This window comes from Scatophagus argus, chromosome 21 (assembly GCF_020382885.2).
Source record: "Scatophagus argus isolate fScaArg1 chromosome 21, fScaArg1.pri, whole genome shotgun sequence".
NCBI classification, from domain to species: Eukaryota; Metazoa; Chordata; class Actinopteri; family Scatophagidae; genus Scatophagus; species Scatophagus argus.
Window position 1 is genome coordinate 4,550,517 of NC_058513.1, and position 13,857 is coordinate 4,564,373.

General features: G+C 41.3%; 1 protein-coding gene across 3 annotated transcripts in view; it reads right to left on the minus strand.

Annotated features, from left to right (window-relative positions):
* The window catches only part of spata20 (spermatogenesis associated 20), a 39,923-nt gene that overhangs the window by 22,076 nt on the left and 3,990 nt on the right, over positions 1-13,857 (minus strand). For all 3 annotated transcript variants that reach the window (XM_046376855.1, XM_046376856.1, XM_046376857.1), the window contains exons 9-13: positions 13,624-13,698; positions 12,207-12,419; positions 11,722-11,914; positions 10,121-10,289; positions 4,356-4,564 (exon numbers count right to left, since the gene is read on the minus strand). In XM_046376855.1, coding sequence (XP_046232811.1) covers positions 4,356-4,564; positions 10,121-10,289; positions 11,722-11,914; positions 12,207-12,419; positions 13,624-13,698 — 859 coding nt within the window. The remainder of the gene's footprint in view (positions 1-4,355; positions 4,565-10,120; positions 10,290-11,721; positions 11,915-12,206; positions 12,420-13,623; positions 13,699-13,857) is intronic.

A 13,857-nucleotide genomic window follows, 5' to 3' on the forward strand; every position in this document is an offset into this window, starting at 1 on the left:
AGGGAGCTAGACCAACCAATGAAATAAAAAAGCCCCACTTTTGTCTATATAATGTGCCTGGATTTATGCACCTTAGAGGTCAAGTGGGTACAACATACTTGCTTCCCTTAGACTCAAAACCTGCAAAGCCCTGAATTTAAAAGAAGCAAACATGTAACCTGCAATGGAAAGAAGAGAGGCCCAGTTTGAAATCTATCAGGATGGTGGAAAAGAGCAGCCTACCTGACAGCCCATGATATAGTATAAGAAAGATATCATCCTGAGCACAGATGAAAAGAGAATAAGAATTAAAATACAAATGGGTTAAGCAAAGCTGTAAAAATAAATAGTGGCTGTCAGACAGAGTATCTCGAGAGCGAAAACAAAAGGAAACAGGCAATGACTAGATCCAGACTGGAAACTCTGGGCTGACAGATCAAAGGTAAATGTCTGCATGTCTACAAGGCGTCAGCTTCTCTGAACTGCCAGCGGCCATCGGTGGAAGGAGTGGACTGCCAGCTGAAGAACAGCCGCATGCACTTCAAGGTCATACCCGTTTATATTTTTATCCCATCAATCCTGTGGTCCAAAAACATTATTTTGACCAGACTTTGTGAAGTAATGCAGCTCTGCAATATTAAATAACAAACTGAATAAAAGTAGTTATTTCAACATTATTTTGGTTCACGGTTATGATATTCTCATTGCTTTGACACATTGCTTTTTCACAAATATAATGATATCAACGACCAAGGTTGTCGCGATTCCAAAAATTCATACAAACGAGCTTTCAGTTTTAATCATCAAAATCAAACCCAACACCCAACCCAATGGCAATTCTCCAAGTATTTTTCTCTTACTGCCACACAAGTTTGAAGAGAACAAAAAAAAAAAACAACAGTTAAAAGACCACACAGCGAGTCAGCTGGTGCCGTCACAGACACAAAGTCCAAAAGCCCCAGCAACAGAGACGCTGGGTTTATTTTCTTTTTCAGAGAATCCTGATTGATTTGTTTGAGAACTGTGTTTCTTCAAGAATGATTTGAGAAGAGGGATGGGTATTTTTTGGATGAACTCTGGATTCCTTATATTTAGTAAATATTATTTAAACCCAAAAAGCTACCAGGATAAGGTCAACCGTTTGTTGTATTGAAAAAAAAAAGGAAAAGAAAAAAAAAAGAATGTTGTTGCATAGTTTGCCCAACAGAGAGCGCTGACAAGCTTATTTTTTTGAATGTAAAATGTCAGATGTCCTGCCACACTGCCAGACTATGGAATTTATCCTCCACATTCCACTACAAAAAGTTTATTTTCGTGGCTTGATTTGTTATTTATTATTTATTATTAGATTACAGTTTTTCTTTAGTTTGTGTAGTATGTGGAACTATAGCTGGAGTTTTATTACACAACCTAGTGTTGTATGACAGTCAAATGAATCTTGAAGATCCTGAAACCGAAACATAGGACAAACTGAATTACTCATTTGACGGTAGTGCAAGAGGAAAGGTTAGGGAATCACCAAAGTTATACTTTCTTATTAAGTATGTTTATGTGAATACCAAAGTTAATGGCAATCGAGTCTAACCAACAGCTGCGACAATTCATTCAAAGCTGTAGCTGTCAACTTCATCATGGTGCTAGGGGAAAATTCTGAGATCATCACAGTCTGTAGGAGTTATCCTCCGGGGAACATGAATGTGTGTACAAAATTTCACGACAATCCATTCAGTTGTTACTGTCCTGTCCTGAATGGCTGTCCTGAGTCATAGTCCTTTCCAGATATGTCAGTCTGGACCAAAGTAGTGAACCAGTGACCAGCAGTCTGATCTACATTGCCATCCAAAATTAACAATAATGTTTTACTAACATTCCAGTGTTGTTGTCTGTGGTAAGATTCCTCATACCTGAGCTGAAGGTTTTAGAGCGGCAAAGGGCACACAGGAAAAAGTGGTCAGTAAAAAAGAAAAATTAAGAGCCAGGATGTAGTGAAGATGTAAGTGAGGAAAAAAACAGGCAGAGACAGAAGGTGGATTTCAGACTCCGACTACACATTGTCCATGCTGTTTCACTCTGTCAAAGGCAGGCAGACTAAGAGACAGAATGGAGACAGATATGACAGGTGTGGCGATCAAAGCAGCTGAAAAACCAGAGCATCAGTCTTTGAGTGCACTCATGGCAGAGAAGTTCAACTATCCACCTCAAGCGAAGTGCTCGAGGTGAGGTCAGTATTCTCTTCCTCTCGTCTTTTATCCTCTACCTACTCATCCGTCCATCTATCCTTGCCTGTCTCCTCTCCTGTTCTTCAGCTGTAGCAAACTGGCAACGGAAGCCTCTGTCTCGTTGAGCTCTGCGTCCGTCAATGAATTGAAAGACACAAAAGGCATGCGGCAATACTTTTTCACCTGTCCATCCATCCTTCCATGCATCTCTCCACAAGAGCCACCTGTATAATTTGATGGTTATGTCGGTCTGTCTGTCAGCCACATTGTTGCAGACTGAAATGTCCCAACTATTGGATGGCCTGTCACGAAATTTTGCTGGGAGATTTGTTGAGATTATGCCTGGCCACTTTGGCGGCCCCTCAGACTTTTCTCTAGCGTCACAATGAGGTCGATTTGTAGTGTTGACTCTTAACCACCAATGAATGGATTGCCAAAAATTTAATGTAGACATTTGTGTCCCCTCACAGGCTGAACAGTTATAACTTTAATAGTGAAAATTTGATTTTAAGAGGTGAGCCTACGAGCTAGAACAGGGGTCGGCAACCTATGGCTCGTGAGCCAGATGTGGCTCTTTTGATGACTGCATCTGGCTTGCAGACAAATTTTAGCTGACATTTCTTAACACAATGAGTAATGAATAATTCTACTGTCGTTTTAAAGTAAAACATCCATCTTCTACCGCTTATCCCGTTCTGGGCGGCGGGTGGCTGGAGTCTGTCAATCACAGGGCGGTACAGGGGGCTCGACACCAAAACTCTATTTTCATTGGATAATACGGTAGCCTACGACACGGGTCGTTGTAAGGTCAAGAAGTAAACTTCCCTCCTTTTAATCAGGTAGTCAGCTAGCTAGTTTATGTGAATGAAGATTTGGAAAGACTTGCACGACGGCGAGCAGAGCTGGCGAGTAAACACAGGTGGACTACTGGACAAGTGGAAAAAACTTGGACCCGAAGACCTGATTGTCAAAGACTGGAACGCGTTCCCGGTCGCGTACTTGACCACGTTTGGCTCTGCGTATGTGAGCAGTCTTTCTCACATCTGAAAAACATAAAGACTAAGCTACCATTAACGGACGGAAGCCTCAACGCCTGCATGAAGCGTAACCTCACCACGTATCAACCAGACTACAAGGCCATCAGCAAAACCATGCAGCCCCAGAAGTCGCATTAATGGTAAGAAGTATTTCATTTAGAGACGCGTTATACTTTAAAAACGTTGGTCTTACTTTCACGCATTAAGTTGTATTCAGTATTGATAAATATTATATGGCTCTCACTGAAATAAATTTTAAAATATTTGGCTTTCATGGCTCTCCCAGCCAAAAAGGTTCCCGACCTCTGAGCTAGAACATCGCAATGAGTTTCGAAGTCAGTTTTGTTCCAGTATTCAGCATACGCAAGTGTGATGTGGAAACCAGAAGCCCAAGAGAATGAGCTTTACAGTCGTGTAGGAGACATGTTGTGTGGAAATGAAAGGTAATTACACATTCACAGATTTGTGGAATTTTAACTGAGGGAGAAGAAATCCATTTCATTTTAAGGTTAATTACACTTTTTTGTAATTAACATATTAAAAAAGTAGAATTTTTGATATGCATCTACAACCATGTTTGCAGGGAATCTTTAACAAAAGAAAATTTAACAAAAGAAAATTGAAATTCTCAGGGACTCAACAATAAAACTGATAATTAGCAATACGGATGAGACGGAGGGCATGGTAAATATTATAGCAGCTAAATATGAGCATGTTAACATATTGTTACCATACTAACATGTTACTGTAAACGTGTTAGCACAACTTTAGCATTTAGCTGAAGTACAACTGTGCCTACACTCTTGCAGAGTGCGGCTCGTCTTGTTTGTTTGACGACCGCCACTTCACAAATGATTATATGTGATTTAATCTTCTCTATTAGTATAGACTGATTAAATAGAATCACACACATTTCACATTATGATGTCACTGAATGCCACACAGAGGGCTCAGTATCAAAATTAGCTAAAGAAAATTATTTTTCTCAAAACAGGCTAACTTTCAATGCCTGTAGCTGAGTATAAGTAGCTGAAATAATTAATGTGAGGGGAATTGTTTGTTTGAAGATCTGGACTGATAGAGAGATATTTATTAATACATCAGCGTATCCATCCCTTACCCTCTTTGAGCTGCAGCAGCACAGTGTTGTCACCGGGGTCGCTGCAGAAGTAGCCGCCGCCCTGGTCGTCCCAGAACAGCTCGTCCTGCCTGAGCTGCAGCTCCTCGGCCCACTTCAACCACTCCGCCTGAAGCGTGGACTCATACAGGTCCAGCAAGCCGCAAATGATGAAGGCGTAGTCGTCGAGGAAACCAGAGATAGGCGGCGATCTGGAGGAAAGACCAGGAGCAGAGAGATGAGAAGAAAAGAAAAAAAAATCAGAAAAGCGAGAGAAGAGTGAGAACGAGGACCGTTTTCATTAAGAATTTATTGAGAGATAAGTGTGAGAAGTGTAGTGATGGGTTTCTGCTGGTGAACTAGTTCAGCTTATTGTTGTTTTTCCCCCTACCTCATCTTTTATATACCAAATGCTTGTTTACAGTGCCTAAATAAAATCAAGCTTTGCTTTCAGTCAAGCCAGTACAGAAGCCCAGAAGTATTGGCTTAAAAGAGACTATAAAAAAAAGAGTCAGAAGGACTCATGTGTGACAGTGCAGGGCTACATTACGATACACATCACGGGATGAGTATAATCTCTCCCTAAAGCATTTTTCCTTTTGTAAAATTACTCATCTAACTTCCCTGTACTCGTCACACTGAAGAAGGCACCAGAGACATACAAGTGTGAACACACTGTCTTTGAAGTTTTGAGAAAAACAGGACAGTAATTAGACAAATGTCCTCAACGTTAAACGCCCCTCTAGGCTAATGTACAGCCTTTCCTTTCACCTGTCTCTCCCTCATTCAGGTAACTTGTGCAGCCTCTAAGATGTTTATCCCACAGCATCTTTTCATTTACTTACTTTACTCCACTCTGAAATCCTCTCTACCCCTAGAGCTGTTTACCATACAAATATGTCTCAGATTTACAACCTATTCTGTGTCGCTAGGTTCTCACACCCAAACAACAGGATCCCCTCTGGGCTCCCACTCCACCACCCTCCCCCAATTCCCACAGTAGCACCCCGTCTGGGTGAGTGCCCGAGGATGGATGGTGACAGGAAGCCAGATAGTGCTGCGTCAGGTGAAGCTGGCGGCTGGTGGTCAAGAGGCTGAAAACAGGAGGAGGCTTTGGAGGAGATGAAGTGCATGAGAACTATTAGAGGTCATGTGGAGGTGAGAAGGCATATCTGAGCCAGACAGACAGACACAGGCTGACTCATAAGTTGAAAGGAGACAGAAAACACTCTTGTCCTGGACAGGACGGGGCCATGTAATGTAAACCCAAAGGCGAGTAATGTATTTGGTATTTGAAGTCATGACAGACAAGCTGCGGTGACCGTAGAGCTTCTGCAGCAACGCTGATGGACCTGTGACTCAAATTTTAACGCAACGGTGGCAGTAGGCCTGTCACGATAATTATGTTAGTGACTTACTGTTTGTATCTTGTATTATTGTATGTCTCTTACTGACTTATTGCTCAGTAAGAGACTTGGCCATAGTTACAAGAATGTCAAGAACATTTTAGCCAACATGATGCCATAATAAACAGCAGGGGTTTTCCTACCATTACAAAACTCGGCCACAGCACCTAAGCATTGTTTTTTTTCCACATATTATTTTTTACTTTGGTTTGGTGTGGTTTTATCATTTATCAACATTTTAATAGTATCTAAACATTAAAACTTCTTTGAAAGGGTGCGCTTACATCTTCTGCTGTTACATTATCATAATATCAGTGCCATAAGAAAAAGTCATGGCATTAATATTGTTTAGGCCAAAGCTCAACTGATAAATCAATGGAGAGGTTTAGGGAGGAAGCTGTAATGAGCCCAACCCAACCAGTTAGTCTTTATCCATGAAGTCTTTTCTTTTGTAAAACTGACCTATATAGACCTATATTTCTGAAGATGGCATCCTCTGCTGGGTCATCCTGTACTAGTCCCATTACTGCCTCCATGTGGTCGGAGAGCAGAAAACCCATCACACCTGTAGCTGGTGAGAATTGTGGTCGCAACAACAAGTTTAGGTTTTAGGAGATCAAGAGGAAAACTTTTCTACCTTTGGTAGTCGCCAAGCTCATCACAACTCTTTTCTTATAAGAGAGCTGTCACACAGCGACCTGTCCTCTGACTGAGGTGACTCTTGCCATGGGGATGACAACTCGAGACGAGACTTGAAGAGGTCTACACTGACACACAGCACTGCAAAAGCCTTTCAGAAATACTCAACAGCCTTTTCATTCACACCTTCAAACAGCGCATGTTAAATGACTCATTTTCTAAAGAGCAGAGATAAAACGCCTTGTCAGTCTCCAGTATCATAGCACTCAGAGACAGTTTTATAATAATAGCTCCATAATGGTTCTCTCATACACTAGCTACTTCACTTCCCCCTGAATAATGCTCAGAGGGAGAAACCAATCGGGGCGATACGGTTCACGTCAACGCATCGACTCCCATCATTTTTACAACAGCTGTGACCTTTATGTTGGAGAATAATTTAATATGGCTGCTCGTGCTACAGAATGTACTGTTTGACTATTACACTGCGCCATTACATATGAATTAACACATAATAATGTCACATAGAAAAATAACAGAGGAGGTGAACAAGAGAAAGAAAGATGGGAAACAAAGAGAGGAACTAGTAGATTTCCCTACTCGACTCATTAATCAGAAAACATAGCCAGTGTTTGTTTTCCTGTGACATTCTGCAGACCCTTACAATTCAACTCACATTCCAGTACCTCTTCTCTAATTGCTCTTTGTGGACCTTCGCGTGTCGTGACACCTAATACTTCATCTTCTGCTTTATGTCACTGCATTTCTCTTCTCAAACCACTTACTGCATCTCTTCAGACCACACAACAGACTGCGAAGGCAGTGTTATGACTGAATTCGTATTGTGTATAAAGTAAGTGTAAATGTAAGGCAGGGATGCGTAACAAAAGAGCATGATTACTACACCACGGGAATACAGCTTGGTTTGATCAGGTCTGCTGTCTACTGGGGCTAGTAGTATTTGACACGCTCTCATAATTGCTGTTATGGAATAGGTCTAGTGATGTTATATGTCATTTCAATTGTCAACAGATCCAAAGAAAAGACAACATCCAACAATGAATTGATCCAACTGACAAGTACTGTGTGTTTATCTAAAGTCTGGTAGTACATCACACAACATACATCACTGAGCAATATCATTGCACAGGGTGACATGTTCCTTCACTATCATTAACAAACACACACACACACACATACACACACACAGTGGTTTATGTAGACTCAATCCAACCTCTTGGTGCTGTACATACTCGCTAAGATATCAAATGTATATTAACTCACATCCCAACAAATTCACTGCTATTCAAAACACTACTATGTGATGTGAGATTGGTCTGCAGAAAAGTTTTCATATTTCTATTTATGTGTTATGTCAAAGCCACATCCCATAATAATGTTTGAAACAGAAGTGTACTTCCAACTTGGTGGCAACAGTTTGGTGAAGGCCTTTTCCTGTTTCAACATGACAATCCCCCCCATGCACAAAGCCACATCCATAAAGAAATGGTTATTCCAGTTAGCTTGTGGATGAACTGGAATGCCAACATCAGTGGCTGACCTCAGAGATGCTCTTGTGGGCCAATGGGAGCAAAACCCTGCAAACAGGTTCCAAAATTTTGCAAAAAGCATTCACAGAATAATGGAGTCTGTTCTAAAACTACAATACTGCTTTTGGCTTTAAAATAACGCGTTCGACAATCACATGTAGTTGAAATGTTCAGATTTCTTTATACTTTGTGCAGCCGTTCCCACACTTTCCAGCACAAACAAGGGTTTGTTATAATAGAAGAACTGTGTATTTAACATACTGTGTTGACAAATCTAGTCAGAATGAGTCAACATCACCAGTGCCCCAACAGGACTTCGCCATTGTTTCACTGTACCCATTCTCAGGCCCCTCTTCTGGTCCCCAGAGACAGGAGTCAGACTCAATCATCCAGTGCCTTGAAGGGGGCCACAGAAAATGTATGGCATCAGCACCTCCACAAAGCCAATTAACCCAGTTAGTCTCACCTACCATTCCTCCTGGTAAATTAGTCCATGGCCCATTTGTGTTTTAACCATGTACAGAAACTAAACCAGGCTTGAGAAAAGCGCCTTGGTAAGCAATCTCAATGCTGATACCGTCCTGGATTGGACAATTATGAATGAGACCGAAGCTGTGGAACGAGGCCAGGGTGTTTCGGCACGAGCGTGTGCATGTTCATTCGCATGTTTAAAACTGTATGCATTTCATCATGCATGTTGTGGGTCTCCTGGCATATTTTCCTGCTGATTCGGTGGCATTTAACACTCGCTCATTCCCAAGTAACTAGGGCACGGGGCTGGCCAATGGAACGAGGGCACCTGCAGTGTACAATCTACAAAGTAGTCTGTGTTTATGTGAGTACGTGTGTTTACAATATGCACAGTCCCAGTCGGTGCCACCAGCCAATCAGGGAGTGTATGTTATTGGTGGCTATGTGAAGTCACCTGACTTCTTTTGTGTCATGTAAATGAGAAGGAATATTTTGTTAACACAGCTACATTTCAGCTGGAGGAAACTGATTTCCCATTTGGAGTTTTACCAAAACTTTACCTAAAACCACAGTTTACATAAATAATTCTCCATAGTTGAATCACTATGCTAGAAATCAAACACATACAGTCAGGATCGACATATTCTCTAAGTACAGAACCTCTCCTCTCACTGTGCTGTCAGTCCAAAACATCTGACCAGGAATAAACTCTCTAATGTCACTCCACAGCTGGCAGCTGTAATCCACTTTAGATACATCCAATCTTGTTTCAAATATACAGCATAATAGGGACTAGAAGAGAAATCTAATTGCTGACCTGTACATGTAAATGCAGTTTTACAGTAACCAAGTTACTGCAGTGCATGTGAACATGTTCTGATTTCCTGCTATAATCTGATTTTATTCCAGCAGCCTTGGTTCCTGTTTGTGCAGTACAACTGAACTAAAAGTGGAACTCTCTCTCACCAAGTTTGCTATGTTTTTTCCTTCACCCTTGGATTTAAGTGAATATTTATACATGAATTACTGTCCCAGTGTTAGAAAGGGACAAACACAACACAACAGCATAAATGTTCATTCTAATTGTAGTACTTGGTAGACGAAGGATACAAAAGATCCCTTGCTGGGTTATGACTATTGGTGACACTATGGACCAGTGTTTTGCTGAGTGGGTCCATAATTTGTTTGTATGTTGCTGATAAAGACAAACTTGCACTGCCAATGGTTGGACAAGTGGCAGTCATGTGCCAGGAAAATTATCACTGCACTGGCACAATCAAAATCAAAAGCGGAACACTACAAGCTAGGAAATATAGATTTAAAAAAAGCACTTAACCTTTAGATGGGGAAATACTGAATGTAAACAGAACTTTGTTGGTTTAGAAGAAAAACCCTGACCTGAGGGGGTTTACTTGAGGAAATTCTGTACTAAGAAGACTCCAACTGTTATCAACTTCATCTGTTTCAGACTACTGAAGACACACTTTAGCTTCAGCTAAACCTTAGAACGAATTTTCAGACAGAATGAGGTTATTATACTCCATTACTTATATTGAAATTTCTTTTCTTTGGGAAAAGATTTCTTTGCAGCAAGTAGGGAGAAGAATGGGGCTAAAGATACGCTTAGAAACATGCTTTAAAGACCCTGGAAAAGTATTGTTTATATTTATTAAGAGCTTAAAGCTCAAAACTATCTTCTTACATCTGTTGAACCTCCATCTCGTCTCCACGGTAACAGGATCGGAGGATTGTCTTCCGCTCAGCATCCCACAGGTGCTTCTTCAGGAAGTTGCCCGTCTGCACCGCCCTCTCCAGCAGCACCTTGTCCCCAAGCACAGCTCCAACACGAGCATAGGCCGAAAGCATCAGACCTGAGGAGAGCAGAGAAGAAGTGACGTGAGATGATTACGTATAAAATGACCATTGCTCATCTTAAAACACCACACCCTCTCGAGTTCCAGATTCGTTATTTTTCACACTCTTTGAAGCCTCCTTCTTCCCCCTCTATAGCCATTCCTTCCTCCGTCTTTCCCTCCACTCCTCTTTCATGTGGTGTATCAAAGCTTGGCGAGTGCACAGCCTGGTCTTCAAAGTGCTGCAGCGGAGGACAGGTGATTAACGGAGAGGCTTCTTCATTAGAGAGAAGGGGAGCCTTGCGTCTAATTGGAAAGTTCTCAGGATCTCAGAGCCTCATTACCTCACTAACACACTCTGTCTTGAGTTGCCAGTCCTACGAGCTAAATTTTTGGTTGAGTGAGTGCGTTCGTGTATGTGTGGTGGCCTTTTAGTTCTTGTAATTAATCACAAGTCAGACAATATGCTTGACAATGTTGAGGGGTGTCTAAATTGGCCTCATATTAATGCAAAGTGACAACTAGTGTCTCTATAATAATCTACACCCATTTTCATACTAATATGATAAATGTTGGTGAGAACACTTGAATGTATAAGTCTGACCATCAACTTCTACACTAGAATATGCCTAAGGTTAGTTGACGGTTTGTTCTAATTTAGAGAAGAAGAAGCACATGGCTGTTAGGTGCTTCCGCAGGTGACGGAGCTCGACACAGCACCTGATGTGGATCACTGTCAACGCACTTCCTGAATGTGGTATGGTTGTTTTGGCTCTGCAAAAAACTGGACAGCACTACGATGTCATGGAGCACAAGATCGAAGCTTTAATTTCCAGTTACAGAGGACTTTAGGGGATCTAGGGATAGAAGACGTTGAATGCCATACAGATCGTAAAGCAAATTTGTGATTTTGAGCTTTATAAATTATAAAGATTTGATGATTGGATGAACAAGAAAAGGTTGTAGAAGGGTTTTATTCAGCCTGTGTCTAAGTATCAAATCCATATATTGCGTGTTAGCAAGTTATGTAATACTTACTTTCACACAACATATATACTTTGTGTTTAGAGTCCATGGAGAAATCAACACTCACCTGGAATGAAACATGAATGCCTTTAGTCCTGTTTAGAGCATTAGCCTCTTGTGGCCAAAATTAGCATTACAAAAACAAAAACACTTCAAAAAGATACAGACAAAACTTTGTTTTTTGCCTGTTTCTACAAGAAAAATACAAAAGAAACTTTATCCTGGAAGGATTATCCTGGAAAAGAAATAACCTGTTTCAACTGCTCTAAAACCATAAACAAAGAACAGAATTCAGACCAGACTTTGAAAGTGAATCATGAGAGTTCTTTTCACGTCACTCTTTTCACTTGCCACAGCGTTACACAGAACATTAATACTTTTATTCTGACTAGCATGAGATGAAGTCAGCATAATAAGACCTTACCATTCCAAGAGGCCAACATCTTGGTGTCCAGGTGTGGACGAGGCCGACTCTTCCTTACTTCTGCCATTTTGGCTCTGGCGGAGGACAGGAGCTCGTTGACTTTCTCAACGCTGATGCCAAAGTGAGCAGCCGTTAACTCGGCCGAATAACGCACGATCAGCACATTCTGGCCCTGCAGCTCTCCGTGGGGGTCCTGGCAATGCACAGTACAGGGAATAAGAGGGAGTTCAGAAATGAACTCATACTGATGGCAACAGATGTCACGTTAATGCCTTAATGGACCTCGTTTGCCACCTTAAACTGCTGTCAGAATTATATAAATCAAGTGATTAAAGAGTCTACACTACCTCTTTGATCAACATCATTATAACCGACTTTTTGATTTATTTGTCCACATGTAACTCCAGATTGACTGAGTTTACTTAAGAGTAATTTTTCAGTCCATCCATCCACATTATCACATCTGCATAACTGCACTCTAATACCTGTTCTAAAGCGACATTGCCTTGCACTTTCACGCCATAGTGGTGCATGAAGATGTCTGCCACCGTGGCAGATCCAGTGGCACCCTCCACCACATCTGGCAACAGTTCCCGAACTTCTGAGGCTGTCCAGACACAGAAAGCCCCTTCACGCTTTTCTGGTCCCCCCGATGGTGGGACAGAGTCTGCATCCTCTGCACTGTAGAAACCTCCAGACTGTGTCGCACAAAAGACAGGAACAGAGAAAACAGAAGGAAGAGAGAGAACTGCTATTTAATGGCAAGCTGATCTGAAATAAATATAGGGCTTATGAGGCATGTAATGCATATAGAGCAGATGTCACAGTAAACATCATGGACAGTTAAATGGTACTTCAGTGACGATCTAATTGCATGCAAATGCAACTTATGCCAAAAAAGCCTTTTATAGATCATATCAGTTCAGATAAGAACATAATTTTCAATTCAACTCTTGGTACCTGAAGGCAGTGGAACAGAGGAAAAAAGTCTCAACCTACAGACCATCAATCTAAAGAAATGGCTTCAGCAGGTCTACAATGTCATGAGAGGATCTTTTAGCTGGTCTCTCAATTATATTTACCCGTCAGGCTAACTGGTAGTTCACTAGTGAGATACTGCTGGTAGACAACAGCTGGTGAATTTGGCCTATTAGCTTATGCTCTGGAATTTTTGCTCTGCACATGTAGGTAGCAGATATAAATATACTATTTTGATAGTGAAAGTTATTGTTTGAGCAGCATTTTTACTTTTTACATTATGAGAACTCTACGTGGCTGAGGCAAGACCCCAGCCATTGCAGCACAGAAGAACCCATACAGTCTATAGTAAATTATCTTTGCAGCGTTAACTCATTAGTGTATAATTATATAATAAATCTTGGGGAATATAATGATTACAGCCACTGTGGTTTTCATTGTGTGCCCCATTCGCTGCTATCGACTCATTAATCAAAAGGAAAAAAAGGTTGACCCTCAGAGGAGAGCAAGGGGGTTTAAGAGGCTATTTGTCAACTGGGGCTCACCCCTTGCCCTCGAGGATGTACGAACACACTGATCTGCACAGGGGCACACACACCCGCAACACACACTTATTAACTCCTGGCAGAATTTATAGTTAATGTTCATGCTTTTACAGACATTGTGACCTAACAATCTGCAGTTTATATTACTCTGTCTTTAAAATTACTTTCTTTTGTCAACATGCATTCCCAAACACTACATTAATACTAACCTCAACTTAGATTCGAAACCCAAACCTTAACCTTATCCTAACTTTTATATCTTCTTAATGCTTTAAACGTCAGAATAGTTTGGAATATTCCACCCTTGGTGCCCCAGTGAGGACATCTAGTCCCCATTAAACCAGTAACAGAAGCCCCAACAAGGCTGTAGATGATTCACCTTGTCACTCAGGTCCCTGGAGACGTAGAGCAGTATGTCCTTGGCCACATCTGCAAAGAGCTGCTCGCCTGATACCTGCAAAAGCACGGAAATATAGCACACACCTGCTTAGAATCATGATTCAACCATAAAATAACCTTAAAGACACGGTCACGTGATTCATATGCAGGATAGTTACTACAGAATTCAGCACAAATGCTGAGGTGGTTGCTCATTAAACACAAGCACATATGT